This window comes from Doryrhamphus excisus, linkage group LG16, assembly GCF_037039965.1.
Source record: "Doryrhamphus excisus strain RoL-2023G ecotype Guam linkage group LG16, RoL_Dexc_Guam_v1.1, whole genome shotgun sequence".
NCBI lineage: Eukaryota > Metazoa > Chordata > Actinopteri > Syngnathiformes > Syngnathidae > Doryrhamphus > Doryrhamphus excisus.
Window position 1 is genome coordinate 14,986,989 of NC_136372.1, and position 21,838 is coordinate 15,008,826.

At 37.8% G+C, this 21,838-nt stretch overlaps 1 protein-coding gene and 1 long non-coding RNA gene across 4 annotated transcripts in view; one reads left to right on the forward strand and one right to left on the reverse strand.

Moving 5' to 3' along the window:
- LOC131103732 (voltage-dependent T-type calcium channel subunit alpha-1I) overlaps nt 1-21,838 on the reverse strand; it is a 193,355-nt gene that overhangs the window by 17,920 nt on the left and 153,597 nt on the right. For all 3 annotated transcript variants that reach the window (XM_078797562.1, XM_078797561.1, XM_078797560.1), the window contains 15 exons: nt 20,181-20,335; nt 16,022-16,765; nt 15,514-15,614; nt 12,758-12,881; nt 11,001-11,069; nt 8,612-8,790; nt 8,358-8,484; nt 7,290-7,415; nt 7,109-7,198; nt 6,832-7,024; nt 5,626-5,777; nt 5,117-5,226; nt 3,716-3,849; nt 3,554-3,624; nt 752-830 (listed from right to left, as the gene is read on the reverse strand). In XM_078797562.1, coding sequence (XP_078653688.1) covers nt 752-830; nt 3,554-3,624; nt 3,716-3,849; nt 5,117-5,226; nt 5,626-5,777; nt 6,832-7,024; nt 7,109-7,198; nt 7,290-7,415; nt 8,358-8,484; nt 8,612-8,790; nt 11,001-11,069; nt 12,758-12,881; nt 15,514-15,614; nt 16,022-16,765; nt 20,181-20,335 — 2,454 coding nt within the window. The remainder of the gene's footprint in view (nt 1-751; nt 831-3,553; nt 3,625-3,715; nt 3,850-5,116; nt 5,227-5,625; nt 5,778-6,831; nt 7,025-7,108; nt 7,199-7,289; nt 7,416-8,357; nt 8,485-8,611; nt 8,791-11,000; nt 11,070-12,757; nt 12,882-15,513; nt 15,615-16,021; nt 16,766-20,180; nt 20,336-21,838) is intronic.
- Nucleotides 38-21,131, forward strand: LOC131103733 (uncharacterized). The gene is made up of 3 exons (XR_013630073.1): nt 38-120; nt 19,741-19,825; nt 20,199-21,131. It is a non-coding gene; the product is annotated as an uncharacterized LOC131103733 (long non-coding RNA).

Sequence of the window (21,838 nt, forward strand, 5' to 3'; positions counted from 1 at the left end):
CGTTCAGATCAATAACCATGATCTTGCTTTGTCCTTCAGCCTGTATCCCCAAATAATCTGGACAATGACCTCGAGAAAGACGCGGATTTCTCCAGCATGGCGGGAATTTGACAAGACCGAGTGAGTATCTTCTCTTTGCAATGTGGCGTTTAAGGACAACGTGTATGAGAGCGATGGATTGGGGGGAGATGATTCCCTGCTGGCTGACTCACAGAGAGCACTGATGATGAAAAGACTTTTGGGATGAATCGGATACAATACGGTGCTTTTAATGTGATTCATGGAACCCCTTCAATCAGACGCTGCTTCAATTTATGTGTCAAAAAAATCTGCCTCTCGTGTGAAAAAATTAGGACATCCCAATCCTGTGTTTTTGTAACTTTTCTACCACCGAACTGACAAATAGCCATAATTTGGATCCCATCATTTGAACTCTAACGGCTCGATCGTCAAGACATTTGTCAATTTGTCAACAAAAGTTCAGCAAGATTGGTTCAAAAACATGGCCGCCATCCGCCAAAATGTGTTTGCAGCGGCACAGGCAGGACTTAGAAACTATTTACTCACAACTTATTGGCCTTCTGTCGAATAAATCAATTATCTCACACCTCAATTTGAAATACAATTGAGAACCGGTGGTCTCTGTTTATCTATACAGACCACTGTATGTGCCTTTAAAAGCACCACGACACACTTATATACACCGTAACCGTAAAGACCTCTTCCGTCTGAGACTGTCGATATTACTCACCAAGTTCTCCGAAAAGCTCCACTCCTAAGGCGGCGTAGATGAAAAACAGCAGCATGAAGAGCAGGCCCAGGTTACCCACCTGAAACCAAAAAAAACGAGCTGGTAAATGCAGCAGAATAGCAAAATAACCAGCGGGTAGCATTTCATGTTGGAATATTTCATATGCAACCTTGGAATCTATTATAAAGGATTAAATTCATGAACAGACACTAATGACTAAGCTCTTAATAAAATAGTACAGTGCAGTGTTGAAGGCACATGTGCAAATAGTATATATTATATACTGTGTATATATAATTCAGCCAAATTTGAGTACTTTAGATCAATTAAAATGATGTTCATTCACTCCAACTTGGTAGTAATTTATAGATATGTGATAATAATGGTCAAATAAAGGTAATAGGGCAAAAAAAAAATCCATTGCAAAAAGCAGCTAAGATATTTGGTTAAAAAAATTATATTTTATATATGCTCATTGAAGCATTTTTGACAAAATATTTTAGCTTAAATAAAGCATATTCAAGCATAAAATTGACTGAATTAACTAAAATAGAAATATAAGGCATTGAGGAGACGCATTCAAAGACGTGATGATACTCTACATTGGTCACTAGGTGTCAGTAATGTTTCAATAATGAAATGACAGGAAGTAACAACAGGAATTGATCTTATGTAGATTTTTTTTACCATCTTTCGCGATTCGCCATTGTCAGGTAAAATGTGAGTTTATGTCTTGATGCTTCACTGATGGTACTTTTTTTCTTTGTCAAGCGACAAGACTTTGCGGTTTATTTGGTGGTCCTTGAATGCTAAAGTACTGTATTGTATTTTTAATATTTTATTTTTATATTATATATTAAATTTTTATATTTTATATTTTATATTTTATATTTTATATTTTATATTTTATATTTTATATTTTATATTTTATATTTTATATTTTATATTTTATATTTCCACGTGCTATCCCGCTTTACTGTACGCTGCTTGGATAACTTTCAAATAATCTTTTAATTCATTGTTTTCCCTCGCCTTTTGTCGAAAGGAATCCTTTCACGCCTTTGTTCCAACGTCCACAACGTCTCCAGTCTCCCCGCGTGATGAAAGGAGGTGATGCTGGATGCTTGCCATTTCATTTTCACTGTGAAATACGGTGTCATCTATCCTCAGGTTAAATCTCTCGCCTGGTCGTTACACTTTCACCGCGTTCCTGACCTCAAACACATAGAGAGAGACCTCCTGGAACTGTTTAATTAGCCTGAGTTTTAATTACCTCCCCGCGCACCCTTGGGACTGAGCGAAGGCTTGGTGTTAATGAGAGGGGATCGATTAAAAAAAAAAAAAAAAAAAACGAAACAAAGAATCTCCTCTGACTGACCTCCTTTAACGCAGTACCGCCATGTTGGTCTTTGTGTTTGTTTTGTCTTATGTGCGGGTGGACGGGAGGTCAAACTGTGTGTCCATGAAATAGGAAACGGAAACAGCAGTTACCGTATTTTCCGGACTATAAGTCGCACTTTTTTTCATAGGTTGGCTGTTCCTGCGACTTATACTCCAGAGCGACTTATATATGAAAAAACTGTTTATGTTACATAAACACTGGACACCTTTTGTGTTCATCTTTATTTTTTGTGTAGCTGAATAACCATTGTGTTAGCATATCTTACACCTATTAGCATGTTCTCTATTCTTTTATTATTGTTAGAACTTGAAAATGCGACTTATACTCCAGTGTGACTTATGTATGTTTTTTTCTACCTAATTATGCATTTCTGGCCTTGTGCGACTTATACTCCGTAACGACTTATGTATGTTTTTTTTCTACCTAATTATGCATTTTTGGCCTTGTGCAACTTATACTCCAGTGTGACTTATGTATGTTTTTTTTCGACTTAATTATGCATTTTTGGCCTTGTGCGACTTATACTCCGTAGCGACTTATGTTTTTTTCTACCTAATTATGCATTTTTGGCCTTGTGCGACTTATACTCCGTAGCGACTTATGTATGTTTTTTTCTACCTAATTATGCATTTTTGGTTTCGTGCGATTTATACTCCGTAGCGACTTATGTATGTTTTTTTTCGACTTAATTATGCATTTTTGGCCTTGTGCGACTTATACTCCGTAGCGACTTATGTTTTTTTCTACCTAATTATGCATTTTTGGCCTTGTGCGACTTATACTCCGTAGCGACTTATGTATGTTTTTTTCTACCTAATTATGCATTTTTGGTTTCGTGCGATTTATACTCCGTAGCGACTTATGTATGTTTTTTTCTACCTAATTATGCATTTTTGGCCTTGTGCGACTTATACTCCGTAGCGACTTATGTATGTTTTTTTCTACCTAATTATGCATTTTTGGCCTTGTGCGACTTATACTCCGTAGTGACTTACGTATGTTTTTTTCTACCTAATTATGCATTTTTGGCCTTGTGCGACTTATACTCTGTAGCGACTTATATATGTTTTTTTTCTACCTAATTATGCATTTTTGGCCTTGTGTAACTTATACTCCAGTGCGACTTATGTATGTTTTTTTCTACCTAATTATGCATTTTTGGCCTTGTGCGACTTATACTCCATAGCAACTTATGTATGTTTTTTTTCTACCTAATTATGCATTTTTGGCCTTGTGCGACTTATACTCCATAGCGACTTATGTATGTTTTTTTTCTACCTAATTATGCATTTTTGGCCTTGTGCGACTTATACTCCATAGCGACTTATGTATGTTTTTTTCTAGTATGTTAGAATCATGGACTCTGTTCCCCCTGAACAATTCATTGCCTATGCGTGTACCTGAGGCAGGGCTTGGACCACCGTATCCAGCAGGGCTCTCATTCCCGTGGCCATCTTCAGCAGCTTGAGGACTGTGTGAATGCAGGAGGAGGGCGTCTCTTTTAGTGAGTGGTAAAGATACGCTATTTCTCAGTTACAAAGTATTTCATCCGCGACGTGTACCTCGTGCTATCCTCAGTACTCTCATGATCCTGATGATGGTGGGGTTGATGGGCAGGGCGGCGCTGATCTCGATCTCCTCCAATGTGATGCCCATGACAGACAGCAGCACGATGGCGAGGTCCAGTTGGTTCCACCTGACACAAGCAAACGTAATGGTAATGGTTTTATTTCATTTGAACATGCATCAGATTACAATTGAGTGCATCCCATAATCAGTTCACAAAATATATAATTTATAATTATTATAATTTTAATTTTATAATTTATATAAAAATATAATATAAGTTTTTAGTTCTTTTGTTTCAATTTTGTTAAATAATTTAATAATTTTCTTTATTATTTTTATTATTTCTTTATTATTATTCAATATTTTCATAATTTTCTAATATAATTAAAGTTTTTAGTTTTTTTTAGTTTAAAATAAAAAAAAATAAATTATATTAGGAATGTATTACATTTAATATTTTTTTTCTTGGTGGATCAAATCTTTATACGGTGTGTTCAAGTGCTATTTCAGCCCTGTGCTGTTTGATCACTGGCTGTTATCTTTGTGGTGTGTTCAAGTGCTGATACAAGTACAGTACTTCTTTCTTTCCTGTGCTATTATTATTATTACTATTTGGTACTATTTTTTCACTGGCTGTGGAATTTGTGGTGCATTCAAGGGCTGGCCATCATTAGTTGTTTTAATTGTGTGTTGATAGGTGCGGTGCATTTAAGTACAGTACTATTTTCTGGCCAAACAGTTCATTGCAAGTTTGTAAGCCGGTTGCGGTCTTTGTGGTGTGTTCAAGGGCTGAGCTAATTGAAGTTGACTGTAGATTTTATGGTGTGTTCGAGTGTTACTTTATGGTGCGTGTTCATTTAATTATGTTATTAGTTTTAGTGTTTTACGATGTGGTTATGTGCTCGCTGTTGGTTCAATGTACAGCAGAGGGCTATATGATGTGTTCAAGTGCTACTTTCTTTGTTGGTTGCGGTCTTTAGGGTGTGTTGAAGTACCACTACGACCTGTTCTAGTGCTGATGATGTTTGTGGCGCTTTTAATCGCGACTTTCCGTGTCATGCTAGTGATGGATTCTTGTAATATATGCGCTGTGTTCAAGTACAGTATTGCTTTCTGGCTTGTGTTAGATTATCGCTGACCGTGGTGCTGATCCCTGGCCTGTGCTTGTTGATTGTTGACTGTAGATTATTAGAGGTGTTCAAATGCTGTGGTTTATGGTGTGTGTTATTTTATTAGTTTCAGTTTAAAGCGGAGAATCTGGCAACACGCTAGCTACTGCAGGGCGGAACGGTAAGAAAAAATGCTTGGGAACAAGTAAGCTGATAAAGTGACCATTATGTAAAATAGCGGCAGGCTTACAGACGACTTAGCGTACATGACAACATACGCCGCACCTGTCTTTGAAGAAGCGTCGGAAGCCGAAGGCGATGAGCTTGAGTATGGCTTCCAGTACAAAAGTGGAGGTGAAGAAGTAATTGCAGTACTTCAGGGCGAGATCTAGAGACTGGGAGAAGATATAGTCAAGAGGCATGAATGTGTGTGTTAGCATGCGTTAGCAGCTGGGCGGGTTCGGAACTGTCCCCGTTGTTTGAAGAGCAAAAAAACAAGCAACCCAGAGGCAAAAAACGCAGCATCTTACATTAGTTAAAATGAGGATTTTTCACGCTTCAAATTTTGCAGCTTCACCACCAGTTTTTCATAAATCAGGCTGTTTTGTGGTGAAAATGGCACAACAATGCTACCTCCTGACCGTGAATCAGACATATGCTGTATTGTTCATCACGTGAAATCAGCAGCGCAATCACAGCTCATTGTGTTGGCTCCAGCTCCGTAACCTCCGTGCAAGGCGGTCAGTGATGAAAACCTCCTCCCCACTAAGCAGCGGCTTGTAGATGTGTCTTACGTGAGGTTGGTTGTAATGCTCCAGGGACATCGTGATGACGTTGATGCAGATGATGAAGGTGATGATGAGGTCCAGGTAGTGGTTGGTGCACAGGGTGTGGATCATCAGACGTACGCTGCTGTAGCTGGAGTAGTAGGGAAGCTTCTGGGCTTCTATTGGTGCAGAGGCATCATATTAAAGATATTAAACATGTAATATATTCTATAGAACAGGGGTGGGCAAATGTTTTGACTCGTGGGCGAGGGGGGGGGTGGGTGTATGCCAGGTTGTATGTTAAGTTTAAAGTAAATACTTTGGAAAGAACGGGTAGGCCGTATTCAAACACTTGGCGTGCCGGATGTGGCCCCCGGGCCGTAGTTTGCGCACGCTTCCATAGCAATAATAATAGGATGAAAAACCTGTTAAGTACATTCTAAATATGTTTAACAGTATTAGAGCCCTCTAGACATGAAGTAACACCCCTATATTCACCTTTACACTCCTATTACTGAATATAGTAGACATAAGAGAAAATAATCATCAGTCCTCATACTAACTACATGATCGTATTATAAGTTTAAAGTGAATGCTTTGGAAAGAACGGGCGGGCCGTATTCAAACACTTGGCGTACGGGATGTGGCCCCCGGACCGTAGTTTACCCACGCCTGCTATATAATGTAGCTATACAGTACTGGAAACTACTACACAAGATACGCTCCCATAATAATAATAATAATAATAATAATAATAATAGCATGAAAAACCTGTTAAGGACATTCTAAATACGTTTAACAGTATTAGAGCCCTCTAGACATGAAATAACACCCCTATATTTGCTTTTACAGTCCTATTACTGAATATAGTAGACATAAGAGAAAATAATCATTGTATTTTAAGTTTAAAGTAAATACTTTGGAAAGAACGGGCGGGCCGTATTCACTTGGCGTACCGGATGTGGCCCCCAGACCGTAGTTTGCCCACCCCTGCTATATAATGTAGCTATAAAGTACACAAAATATATGCTCCCATAATAATAATAATAATAATAATAATAATAATAATAGGATGAAAAACCTGTTTAGGTTTAACAGTACTGTTTAACAGTATTAGAGCCCTCTAGACATGAAATAACACCCCTATATTCGCCTTTACACTCCTTTTACTGAATATAGTAGATCTCATAATTATCAGACCTCATAACTACATAATCCCCGTCCTGATCTTACTTCTCCGCTTTTTCTCCATGCGGCGCTGACGCTTCTCCTCCCGCCTCTTGGCCTCCTCCACTTCCTGGTGCTGCCGGCACTTGTGGAAGTTCTCCACCACCACGCCCACAAACATGTTGAGAACGAAGAAGCTGACGATGAGGAGGAATGAGATGAAATAGAGCAGCATCCAGGGGTTGTTGTTGGTCACCGGCTGGGATGGGAGTGATATTAGCATATTAGCTTCCTTATTGCCTTCATGCTACGCTTAGCTTTTACATGAGCGATTGGCATTTACCTGCTGGTCCACACCCACAGCATCCAGGCCGTGGTACATGATGTTGACCCAGCCGTCCTTAGAGGCTAGCACAAACAAGGACATCAGGGCCTATACAAAAAAAAGCATTGTAGCATTTTAGGCTATAAACATATAAATACAAACTTTATTAACATCAAACATCAAAACAAACAGAACCAACCTGTCCCAAGTTGTCAAAATTGTACTTATGGTGGACCCACTTGTAGTTGGCTTGCAGACAGTCGGATTTGTTGGTGATGTTCTTAACGTTAGGACCCAAGCAGTAGAAGAACTTGCCTTTAAACAGCTGTGGGATTAACACCAATTAGGTACAATTAACTACAATTAACACAAAAACAACAGGATAGCATGTCATAAAAAAGGTAACTAGTACTACAACAGAGTAATAATAGTCATTCATTTTCTACCGCTTATCCTCACAAGGGTTGCAGGGGGTGCTGGAGCCTATCCCAGCTGTCTTCGGGCAAGAGGCGGGGTACACCCTGGACTGGTGGCCAGCCAATCACAAGGCACATATAGACAAACAACCATTCACACTCACATTCATACCTATGGACAATTTGGAGTCGCCATTTAACCTAGCATGCATGTTGTTGGAATAATTTTACTTTATTTTAGTTTTATTGTGTGCGAGATTCATTGTTGTACGCCCCCCCCCAAGTGCACATTCATTCAGTTTCTACCACTTATCCTCACGAGGGTCATGGGTATGCTGGAGCCTATCCCAGCTGTCTTCGGGCGAGAGGCGGGGTACACCCTTGACTCACAGGGCACATATAGACAAACAACCATTCACACTCACATTCATACCCATGGACAATTTGGAGTCGCCAATTAACCTAGCATGCATGTTGTTGGAATAATTTTACTTTATTTTAGTTTTATTGTGTGCGAGATTCATTGCTGTACGCCCCCCCCAAGTGCACATTCATTAATTTTCTACCGCTTATCCTCACAAGGGTCATGGGTATGCTGGAGCCTATCCCAGCTATCTTTGGGAGAGAGGCGGGGTACACCCTGGACTGGTGGCCAGCCAATCACAGGGCACATATAGACAAACAACCATTCACACTCACATTCATACCTATGGACAATTTGGAATCGCCAATTAACCTAGCATGTTTTTGGAATGTGGGAGGAAACCGGAGTACCCGGAGAAGTGGAATAATATGTCAACACTAAACATGCGACAAGTGTTGCAAGGCATGCTGGGAATAACTCCACTAACCTGTACGCCAAGAATGCCAAAGATGATGAAGAAAGCGCAGCAGATGAGAACGATGTTCCCGATGGGTTTGAGGGAAGTGATGAGGGTCTCCACCACCAGTTTCAGACCTGGAGCTCTGCTGATCACCCTGTGGAGAAGAACGGAATACATATTGGATTTCTGGATCGGGATATCAGGTGTCGGATCATGTATTAGTAATTGCACTGATGCTATAGTTGATGCCGTGATATACTACAAGGAGATCTTTACTGCACCTGAGGGGACGCAAGGTTCTGAGCAGTCGCAGCACTCGGAGAACACCAAGGATCTTAGCCCCGCCCGCCATGGACACCACAATGTCAATCAACGACACAAACACCAGGAAGCCGTCCAGAATGTTCCAGCTGCTGCGTAAATATGCCTGCTCCCCCATGTACAGACCCATGGACACCACCTGAGGATGAGAAAGACGGTCGACATTTTTTTTAGGCTTTTTATTGAGATGTGCTTAGCACAGTACACTAGTGTGCTGATCTTGTGGCAGCAGCCACACAGCAAGGAGACCCAGGTTCGATTCCACCCTCGGCCATCTCTGTGTGGAGTTTGCATGTTGGTACTCCGGTTTCCTCCCACATTCCAAAAACATGCTAAGTTCATTGGCGACTCCAAATTGTCCATAGGTATGAATGTGAGTGTGAATGGTTGTTTGTCTATATGTGCCCTGTGATTGGCTGGCCACCAGTCCAGGGTGTACCCCGCCTCTCGCCCTAAGACAGCTGGGATAGGCTCCAGCACCCCTTTTTTGACTTTTTATTTTATAATTATGACTTGTCTATCTCATAATTTCGATTTGTCATCACATATTTTTTATGTGTTATTTCCTAATTTGGATTTCTCATAATTTTGACTTTCATGTCTCATCATTTCGACCTTATCTCATAGTTTTGGCTTTTTAATCTCATAATTTTGATTTTTTAATCTCATAATTTCGACTTGCCTATCTAATAATTTCAATTTGTTATCTCATAATTTTGACTTTCCAATCTCATAATTTTGAGTTTTTAAATCTAATCATTTTGACTTTTTAATCTAATCATTTTGACTTTTTAATCTCATAATTTTGACTTTTTAATCTCATAATTTTGATTTTTTAATCTCATAATTTCGACTTGTCTATCTAATAATTTCAATTTGTTATCTCATAATTTTGACTTTCCAATCTGAGTTTTTAAATCTAATCATTTTGACTTTTTAATCTAATCATTTTGACTTTTTAATCTCATAATTTTGACTTTTTAATCTCATAATTTTGACTTTTTAATATCATAATTTCGATTTGTCTATCTAATAATTTCAATTTGCTATCTCATAATTTTGACTTTCCAATCTCATAATTTTGAGTTTTTAAATCTAATCATTTTGACTTTTTAATCTAATCATTTTGACTTTTTAATCTCATAATTTTGACATTTTAATCTCATAATTTCAACTTGTCTGTCTAATAATTTTGATTTGTTATCTTCTAATTTGGATTTCTCATAATTTTGACTTTCTTGTCTCATAATTTTGACTTTTTAAATCTCATAATTTTGACTTTTTAATCTCATAATTTCAACCTCTTAGAATTTTGACGTTCTTGTCTCATAATTTTGACTTTTTAATCTCATAATTTCAACGTCTTAGAATTTTGACGTTCTTGTCTCATAATTTTGACTTCTTAAATCATCATTTTTACTTTGTTATGTCATAATTTCAATTTTTTATCTCATAAATATGCCTTACCGTTGGGATAACTTTTTTCGGTGGCAGAAACGGGCTTCCATAAGTAACCCCTTGTCATTTCACACTTAGAATTTTTTCAAATATAGCTATTTCAAAAATATTCAGAATAAATCATACTGTTTTGTGGTTGAATATGGCTGTACTGTAGTCAAAAATAGCAAAACGTAAGCACATTTTACACATTGTTTGGCCTAAATTTAGCATTTTTAGCATAAAAAGGACTAAATAAATTAAAATAGAAATATAAGGCATTCAGAAGATGCATTCAAAGACAGATTATATCTAAACTGGCCACTATGTGTTAATAATGTTGTCGTCGAGGTTTGCAGGCGTTTACCTCAAAGCAAAAGCAACCATGTAAAATCGCAGGTTTCAAAAGAAAAAAAATAAGCGTGACGACTGCAATAAATTAGTTGCGCATTGCACCAAGAGCGGCACGGTGAAATATCGAGCAACACGCTGACCACTTCATCAAGCCTGCTGTGCCGTGCCTTTTTTACTTTTCATGCATCTTGTACACAACAGCGAGCTCGCCGGAGCCCTGCAGAGAGACGAATGCTACACACGCCAACATGTGTTATTTTCCACACACACAGCTCAGACATACACAGACACCGAGGAATACATGCACGGCTGGGGGGGGGGGGGTGTCTGACAAGTCAGCGGCTGCTTGACGGCGCGTGATTGGTTAATAATTGATCGTGGGAGTGCATAATGGATGACCCGCTTGGGCCAAAGAATCACAGAGAAAACAGACACGAGCAGTGGGAGGTTGGAAGGAGAGAGGGAGGATACAGGCAAGGAATGAGGAGAAGAAAGCGAGTGAGAAAGGATTACACGGGGGGGGGGGGTATGTGATAGTGAGACGTAGTAAAACGTTACCTTTAATGTCATCTCGCCCACAAAAATGGCAGTAAAGATGTAGTTGGATATGGTGAGGAACACTCTTTCCTGAATTTAAAGAGACACACACACAACAACAAGAGAGGTTCAAGAGAGGTGACAATAAAGAGTAAATCCTTCCTTATGGACCCTTTTTATGTCAATAAAAAAAAATGTTAAGCCTGAGATTGAAATAGAAGTTGTATTGAACTGCAAGTCTTTTAAATTTCAAATGCACTGTCTGTAAGTAATGTGCAACTATGAATATAGGATATAATATAGAATATTTAGATTGTAGATTGTAGCTTTTGCGTCCGCCAGTGACTAACTAAACACATACGGTACATATAATTTGGTAATGGTTTAATTTCATTTGAACATCATCAGATTACAATTGAATGCATCCCATAATCAGTTCACAGTTCCACATGTCCAAAAGGAGTAGGAAGAAGCAAAGCTTATTAAATCCTACCCCTCCATCTGGTACTTTTACAATCAGTAACTGTTAGATTTGTTCACTTCCTACTTTCCTGATATAGTTGAAGGTTTTTTTAGTTTTGTTTGGGTTTTGTTTGGTTTGGGTTTTGGGTTTAGTTTTGGGTTTAGTTTTGGGTTTAATTTAATGTAATGTAATGTAATTTAATGAAATTTAATTTAATGTAATTTAATGTAATGTAATGTAATGTAATTTAATTTAATTTAATTTAATTTAATTTAATTTAATTTAATTTAATTTAATTTAATTTAATTTAATTTAATTTAATTTAATTTAATTTAATTTTTGTCACGTACTTAAGTACGAGGTGATATGACCCCTGGTACTTTTACAATCAGTAACTGTTACATTTGTTCACTTCCTGCTTTCCTAATATAATTTTAATTTATTTTAATTTTATTTAATTTTTTTTTTACTTAATTTTATTAATTTTTATGTATTTTACTTGTATGTATATTTACTTTATTTATTTATTATTTTTGGTCACGTACCGAAGTACAAGGTGATATGACCATACAATGACATAATGGGTACCATAGTAACAGTCAATATAATATGAGCCATTTCAAGAAACAATACAAGCAGTTGATGTTTGCTTACTATGGTACACATTATGTACATAATGGGTACCATAGTAAGTGTCAATATAGTGATATATATAGCACATCATGACTGGTTCAAGACTCTTCATCCTTGTATTTAGCAAACATCAACTGCTTGTATTGTTTCTTGAAATGGCTCATATTATATTGACTGTTACTATGGTACCCATTATGTCATTGTATGGTCATGTCACCACATACTTCGGTATGAGGTACATTATTAAAAACAAACAAAAAAAAAACCTTAAACTGTATTATGGAAAGCAGGAAGTGAACAAATGTAACAGTTACTGATTGTAAAAGTACCAGATGGAGGGGTAGGATTTAATAAGCTTTGCTTCTTCCTACTCCTTTTGGACATGTGGAACTGTGAACTGATTATGGGATGCATTCAATTGTAATCTGATGCATGTCCAAATGAAATTAAACCATTACCATTACCAAATTTACTGATTTCCTGTTTATATATTGCTACATTAATCTCTCAACCTAAAGTATATTTCATGCATGCCGTTTACTATAACTAAGAATTATGATGAAAATTGTCTAATGTCAATAAAATTTGGAGCCAATAATAATAATAATAATAATAATATTAATGCTATATTTTGGGATTCACTGCCCTTGTACACATGCATCCATGCATCTGATTGCTTTACCAAGCTGCCCTGCAGTATCCTGGGCCTCTCGAGAGCCACTGTGATGCAGTTGGAGAAGATGAAGGCCAGCACCACGTAATCAAACAGCTTATGAGCGATGATAGACTGGCACATCTGCCTGAACCTGAGTTCAAAAACCACAGAGGAGAGCACAATTACATACTCAAAAAAAAAAAAACAAAAAACGAACTACACCTGTTCCAATACAATGTTCAACAAATGAGGGTAAGCCTCCAGCCTGCTGCTACAATGCAGGCGAGAGACACAGCACATCAAAAGCGATAGAATGGGATGAAATAAACCGAATGCACATTTCCACATTTTGGCATGTGGCACTGGCTCGTGTTGCCCAAAAAAGCAATTAAATATCCTCGCAGCAATGCCTATTGGAAAGGATGGAAAACTAAATGAAAAGAGCAATCACTTTTACAACCCATGTGGCAACATTTCAATGCCTTTTATTACAAAACAGTGAAGATGATGCAGCGTATGAAAGAAACCGTTTACACAAAGTGGTAATCCATCCCTGCGGAGGCATGACCCACGATCTTTGATAAGATGGGCAGGGCCAGAATATACATTATTAATAATTTGGTGTGAAATGTACCGATGTACTGTAAACCCGAATAAGATAGCAGAGTTAAAGAAGTTAAGTTAAGTTAGAGTTCATAAACTCAAATATTTGAGTATATCAGTACTTAAATATTTGGAGTTGATATTAAAATATACATTTTTAATTTTGGGGTGAAAAGAGAAATATCTTTCTTTTTCGTATTCTCTCTGCCATGCATTCTTCATTCTTCTAATTTTCGTTCTCATTTCAACTCTTTCCAAATCTATCTGATGCAATGGATTTATTCTTAATTGATTCTTGGTTTGTTTTATTCATGTTTAATAGATACTTTTTTTTACTTTTTAATTTACTACGAGTTAATTATTTTAAGTAGGTTACACAAATCTGCAAAAAGTTCATATTAATCAAAAATGACAAGTTAAATAAACTGAAAAGACAGATAATGCCGATAAAGTAGAACTTAAGAATTTAAGAACTTACGTGTCTTAAATTGTATGTAAACTATGTTATTAAGTTAATCTTACTTAGTATAGCCATAGTTCAATTTTATTAAAACATATTAGTTAAAAGTACTTAAAATGGAACAACATGTTAAATGAACTTGACATAATTAAGTTATTAGAACTTTTAGTATGCACAATTTAATTTATTTAAGTACTTTGAACATTCGGGTTTACAGTGCATGTTTAGTATATACTTTTTAATTAACTATGAGTTAATTATTTTAAGTATGTTACACAAATATGCAAAAAGTTCATATTAATCAAGTTAAATAAACTGAAAAGATAATAAAAAGATAATGCAACTGGCAATCAACATTTATTAGAACTATTAAGAAAATTTTAAGTTAACTATACTTATACCAATTCATTATTTTGAGCAATCGTATTTTACAGTGCCTTAAGTTGTATGTACTTAAAAACATAGTTTTTGTTAAAAACATAGTTTATGTTTCTAAGTTAATCTTACTTAATATAGCCATAGTTCAATTAAATCAAAACATATTAGTTAAAAGTACTCAAAATGGAACAACATGTTAAATGAACTCGACATAATTAAGTTATTAGAATATGCGTAACTTCAGTTATTTAAGTACTTTGAACATTCGGGTTTACAGTGTCTTAAGTTGTATGTAAACTATGTTTTTAAGTTAATCTGACTTAATAGTTCAATTTAATTAAAACATATTAGTTAAAAGTACTTAAAATGGAACAACATGCTAAATAAACTTGACATAATTAAGTTATTAGAACTTTTTTAAGAACTTTGAGTATGCATAACTTCATTTATTTAAGTACTTTGAACATTCGGGTTTACAGTGTCTTAAGTTGTATGTAAACTATGTTTTTAAGTTAATCTGACTTAATATAGCCATAGTTCAATTTAATCAAAACATATTAGTTAAAAGTACTTAAAATTGAACAACATGTTAAATAAACTGGACATAATTAAGTTATTAGAACTTTTTTAAGAACTTTGAGTATGCATAACTTCATTTATTTAAGTACTTTGAACATTCGGATTTACAGTGTCTTAAGTTGTATGTAAACTATGTTTTTAAGTTAATCTGACTTAATATAGCCATAGTTCAATTTAATTAAAACATATTAGTTAAAAGTACTAAAAATGGAACATGTTAAATTAACTTGACATAATTAAGTTATTAGAACTTTTTTAAGAATTTTGAGTATGCATAACTTCATTTATTTAAGTACTTTGAACATTCGGATTTACAGTGTCTTAAGTTGTTTGTAAACTATGTTTTTAAGTTAATCTGACTTAATATAGCCATAGTTCAATTTAATTAAAACATATTAGTTAAAAGTACTAAAAATGGAACATGTTAAATTAACTTGACATAATTAAGTTATTAGAACTTTTTTAAGAATTTTGAGTATGCATAACTTCAGTTATTTACGTACTTTGAACATTCGGATTTACAGTGTCTTAAGTTGTATGTAAACTATGTTTTTAAGTTAATCTGACTTAATATAGCCATAGTTCAATTTAATCAAAACATATTAGTTAAAAGTACTTAAAATGGAACAACATGTTAAATGACATAATTAAGTTATTAGAACTTTTTTAAAGAATTTTGAGTACTTCATTTCAAGTACTTTGAACATTTGGATTTACAGTGTGGTAATGGGTGTCAACGCACGGTAAAATGACGCAAACTCACTTGTTCTGCGGCGAGAACAGGAACACCGACCAATCCTCCCTGGTCTCGCACCAATCTGGCTTGTGCGTCTCCAACATCTTCTGCACGCGGAAGCACAAGCTCTGCAACACATTATGTTGTAAACATAAAAACACAGCGAGACCCTCTTGACTTGAATTATTTACAGAATTGAAAAGGCGTACAGGAACAGCTTGGAGCGTCTACCAACATTACCATCTGTACGGCGCTCTTACCCCGCCGCCTAAATCGTCCTTTCTAATTAACCGTGTTCTTCTCGTACATGGTCTTGTTTACAATAGAAACAATAGTGCTCCCACGGGGGGGGTTCCATAGATACAAAGTGCCGACTTCACACAAAGTGCTCGGAAAATCCTGCACATGAGAGCAGGAGATTATTGCTAAAACTCAAGCGCTAATGGCTGATTGTATACGGTTTAGCTTAGCTAACTGGATTACCGAGATATAACCAGTTACGTTAAATGGGCGACTGGTACAAATAGTAACTTACATAGTCCAGTTCATCGTCCAGGTCCTCGCGGTCCTTGTTCCGAGTGTTCACCTGAGGAAAGACGTCCGCAATGAGCTGCCGACGGTTGTTCGGCCCGCCGGGCTGCTCCGTTTGCTGCTGGTTAGGAGCGGGTTGAAGGATCTGCGCCAGGGGAGTCTTGCCATTACAGTCTTGGTGTACTCTTCCTATGACGCTTAGACTTTCCGGTCCCCCACCGCCGCTGATTAGCAACCCCCCGGAGTAGCTCTTCTTCCTGTGGTGGGCATGGAGCGCCGTTGGGGACGTGGGACAGGGTGGGAACAGAGTACTCGGAGGATGTGTGGCTCCGGGTACTTGTAGCAAATGGGGAAGCTCGAGGGATAGAGCTCGGCGGTCCCTTCTGGGTACAAAATGTCCCTGGAGGATCGGATGGCGAAGGTGAAGAGTTCGGGTGGCAACGGAGGGAGAGAGGAGGCTTTCTTCCTCGTCCGGGTGTACACTGTGGAGGTGGCGGAGCGGAGATGAGGAGGCACGGGGGCCGCGGATACGGAGACTTCCGCCAACGACACCTCCCAGTCCGCCTAAGCCGTAACCGTAGAACGGTCTAGCAGAGGGCGAGGAGGTGAAGATTGGACTCGCGGTGGGAGATGAAGAGGAGCAGGGGTGGACTCCTATTAGACTATTCCAACTGGAGCGACGAGCCCAGGAAGCTTGGGAATGGGGCGGTAGCGGACGACCCCAGTTATGGTAACCCCGACCTGGATACTGAGAGAGAAAAGACGGGATGACTTTGGTCAAGGTCTTGTGGTTTCATGCTTCATGGCGTACGGCACCTGCAAACCAAAATGGCTGACTACCTATGCAGTTTACAGTATAGATTCCACCATATTTGTGCATGATGGTGATGAGTGCTAATAATTCATGACTTTGCTGGGTCTGCGTCATGCTTCATGGAGAAATAGCAATAGCTTGTCTCGCTGTCCACTTTATCCGTAACCATCACTCATTTCAATCTTCTTTCCCATAACTTTCACTTGTCTCGCTGTCCACTTTATACATACCTGTCACTCATTTTGACCTTCTTTCTCATAACTTTCCTTGTCTCGCTGTCCTCTTTATCCATATCCGTACCTGTCACTCATTTTGACCTTCTTTTTCATAACTTTCCTTGTCTCGCTGTCCACTTTATCCGTATCCGTACCTGTCACTCATTTTGACCTTCTTTTTCATAACTTTCCTTGTCTCGCTGTCCACTTTATCCGTATCCATCACTCATTTCAGTCTTCTTTCCCAAACTCACTTGTCTCGCTGTCCACTTTATACATACCTGTCACTCATTTTTACCTTCATAACTTTCCTTGTCCCGCTGTCCTCCTTATCTGTATCCATCACTCATTTCAATCTTCTTTCCCAAACTCTCACCTGTCTCGCTGTCCACTTTATACATTTTAACCTTCTTTCCCATAACGTTCCTTGTCTCGCTGTCCTCTTTAACTGTACCCATCACTCATTTCAATCTTCTTCCCTATAACTTTCACTTGTCTCGCTGTCCTCTTTATTTGTATCCATCACTCATTTCAATCTTCTTTCCCCCATAACTTTCACTTCTCTCGCTGTCCACTTTATGCATACCTGTCACTAGTTTTTACCTTCTTATAACGTTCATTGTCTCGCTGTCCTCTTTATCCGTATCCATCACTCATTTCAGTCTTCTTTCCCAAACACACTTGTCTCTCTGTCCACTTTATACATACCTGTCACTCATTTTTACCTTCATAACTTTCCTTGTCCCGCTGTCCTCCTTATCTGTATCCATCACTCATTTCAATCTTCTTTCCCAAACTCTCACCTGTCTCGCTGTCCACTTTATACATTTTAACCTTCTTTCCCATAACGTTTCTTGTCTCGCTGTCCTCTTTAACTGTACCCATCACTCATTTCAATCTTCTTCCCTATAACTTTCACTTGTCTCGCTGTCCTCTTTATTTGTATCCATCACTCATTTCAATCTTCTTTTCCCATAACTTTCACTTCTCTCGCTGTCCACTTTATACATACCTGTCACTAGTTTTTACCTTCTTATAATGTTCATTGTCTCGCTGTCCTCTTTATCCGTATCCATCACTCATTTCAGTCTTCTCTCCCAAACTCACTTGTCTCGCTGTCCACTTTATACATACCTGTCACTCATTTTTACCTTCTCATAACTTTCCTTGTCTCGCTGTCCTCCTTATCTGTATCCATCACTCATTTCAATCTTCTTTCCCAAACTCTCACCTGTCTCGCTGTCCACTTTATACATTTTAACCTTCTTTCCCATAACGTTCCTTGTCTCGCTGTCCTCTTTAACTGTACCCATCACTCATTTCAATCTTCTTCCCTATAACTTTCACTTGTCTCGCTGTCCTCTTTATTTGTATCCATCATTCATTTCAATCTTCTTTTCCCATAACTTTCACTTCTCTCGCTGTCCACTTTATACATACCTGTCACTAGTTTTTACCTTCTTATAACGTTCATTGTCTCGCTGTCCTCTTTATCCGTATCCATCACTTATTTCAATCTTCTTTCCCCATAACTTTCTTTTGTCTCGCTGTCCACTTTATACGTACCTGTCACTCATTTTTATCTTTCTTCTCATAACTTTCCTCGTCTCGCTGTCCTCCTTATCTGTATCCATCACTCATTTCAATCTTCTTTCCCAAACTCTCACTTGTCTCGCTGTCCACTTTATACATTTTAACCTTCTTTCCCATAACGTTCATTGTCTCGCTGTCCTCTTTAACTGTACCCATCACTCATTTCAATCTTCTTTTCCCATAACTTTCACTTCTCTCGCTGTCCACTTTATACATACCTGTCACTAGTTTTTACCTTCTTATAACGTTCATTGTCTCGCTGTCCTCTTTATCCGTATCCATCACTAATTTCAATCTTCCCCATAACTTTTTGCCCATTTTATACATACCTGTCACTAATTTTACCTTCTTTCTCATGAATTTCCTTGTCTCGCTGTCCTCTTTATCTGTACTCATCACTCATTTCAGTCTTCTTTCCCAAACTCACTTGTCTAACTGTCCATTTTATACATACCGGTCACTCATTTTTTCCTTCTTTCTCAAAACGTTCCATGTCTCGCTGTCCTTTTTTATCTGTATCATCACTCATTTCAATCTTTTCCCCCCATAACTTTCACTTGTCTCGCTGTCCACGTTATGCATACTTGTCACTCATTTTTACCTTCTCATAACATTCCTTGTCTCGCTGTCCTCTTTAACCGTATCCATCACTCATTTCAATCTTCTATTTCCATAACTTTCACTTGTCTCGCTGTCCACTTTATCATTAATTTTACCTTCTTTCTCATAAATGTCTTTGTCTCGCTGTCCTCTTTATTTGTATCCATCACTTATTTCAGTCTTCTTTCCCAAACTCACTTGTCTCGCTGTCCATTTTATACATACCGGTCACAAATTTTTTCCTTCTTTCTCAAAACGTTCCATGTCTCGCTGTCCTCTTTATCTGTATCCATCACTTGCTTATATGTTCTTTCACCATAAGTTTCCGTCGACCCACTGTCCACTTTATCTTTGACTTGTTTCTTCTATCTTGTCCCCCGTTTCGCTGTCCTCTGGATCTATTTCTATCACTTGTTTCCATTTTCTTTCCTCCCATGTCTCATTTGTTCATCAGTGTCACTAAATTAGCTTCTCTCCTCGTCTGTTTCTGTTGTATTTCAGATTTGATTGTTGGAGTCGCATCATTAACTCATATGTAATTCCTGAACTGACCAAGAAGTCCAGGTCCGTATTGGACCACCTCTAGGTAAGGACTCTAGATTTCTGTTGCCTGGTCTGGATGTTTGATGGGCTTAAGGCTCTCAAGTTCATCCCCAGCCATACTTTGATGGACCTTACATTTGGCTAGAAACTGATCCCAGTACCATAGAACTGTCCAAAATATACTAGAATTGGATTAAGATTCAGGAGCGACTGGAAGGTTTCACTCCATTCCTGATTCCATAGAGTAATTAAAATGTGTGCCGTCATGCTTTTATCCATATTGTGGCCTTTTAATCAAGTAAATGCCCTATTGTACCAGCAAAATAAATAGCCGGCTTTGCAAATCGCTATAAAAACCCTTGAGACCAATCACCATCCGGCGGTCCTTGCTCACTTACCGCCGCCCTGTGCTCCAGGTTGGCCCTGCCAAGCGAAATGACGCTGTTCTTCCTCGACCCCAGAGCAAAGCTCAGCCTCTCTCCGGGAAACAAGCCGGCAGGAAGTGGGCCCAGGTCCAAGTGTCCATTAGGGGTCAGCGTACAGATCTTTGGGTCTGTGAAGAGGCCGAGTTAAAGAGTGCGAGGATTCATGTAATGCATGAACGACTCAAACGGCAAAGACTGTGCGAGAACATTGATTAGGCATTTTTCTTCTCCCGTCGCACCTCTCGGGGAGGTGAGCTGAATTTAAACTCCATTACGTTGTCGAACACATTTCCAAAAGCGACGTAATGGCCAGTTAAGAGCGACACGGGAAGGTTTAATCCAAGTTGAATCACCTCGAAAGGAGCCAGAGAGCATCCTGTAATGGTGATAACCCTGCCAGCAGGTTGTCTCATCCTTAAATAGTAAGAAAGCACATCAGAGGCCCCTTCAACGTGTTGCTAACGTGCTAATTTATAGATAGTGATAGCTTTGGATTTGGCCAAAAGGGAGAAAAGAAAAGATAGATGAGGATAGAAATGTCAATTGTGCTCCGCAGACGGGAATAAAGGGCTAAACGGCGATGAAAAGCAAAACACCAGCTAGGTGTGAAGTGAGTTTTTCTTTTTGTTTAAAAATGGTAATGGTTTTATTTCATTTGAACATGCATCAGATTACAATTGAATGCATCACATAATCAGTTCACAGTTCCACATGTCCAAAAGGAGTAGGAAGAAGCAAAGCTTATTAAATCCTACCCCTCCATCTGGTACTTTTACAATCAGTAACTGTTACATTTGTTCACTTCCTGCTTTCCTGATATAGTTGAAGGTTTTTTTTTTAGTTTTGTTTGGGTTTTGTTTGGTTTTGGGTCTAGTTTTGGGTTTAGTTTTGGATTTGGTTTTGGGTTTGGGTTTAGTTTTGGTTTTGGGTTTAGTTTTGGATTTGGTTTTGGATTTGGTTTGGGGTTTGGTTTTGGGTTTCAGTTTGGTTTTGGGTTTAATTTTGGGTTTAATTTTGGGTTTAATTTTGGGTTTAGTTTTGGGTTTAATTTTGGGTTTAATTTAATTTAATTTAATTTAATTTAATTTAATTTAATTTAATTTAATTTAATTTAATTTAATTTAATTTAATTTAATTTAATTTAATTTAATTTAGTCACGTACTGAAGTACGAGGTGATATGACCATACAATGACCATAGTTTGATTCCACATACTGAAATGCTATGGCTTTTTAACGTAGTCCTAGCATAGAAGTGTTTCAAATGTAGTTCTTCCCTGAGATCATATTTTTCTTCTCTTGTAGCGAAGTATTGGATGACATTTTTAGCTTATTTTTAGCCTTTGAAGATGAACTATATCAGCAAGTTGAAGTATTTGTGATTTTTAGAAATAAGGAGTTAGTATGTTCTCTGTAGGCGGCATTATGAATTATCCTTACTGGCCTTTTTTGCAGTACATTTAGCGAGTGAAGTTTGCTTTTATAGTTATTACCCCATATTTCCACACAATAAGTAAGATATGGTAGAACCAGAGAGCAATAAAGAGTGTGGAGTGATTTCTGATTGAGAGAAAAAGAAACACACCATTTGGAGAAATATGCCCGCCATTGGACCGGCAAGAATATTCTAAT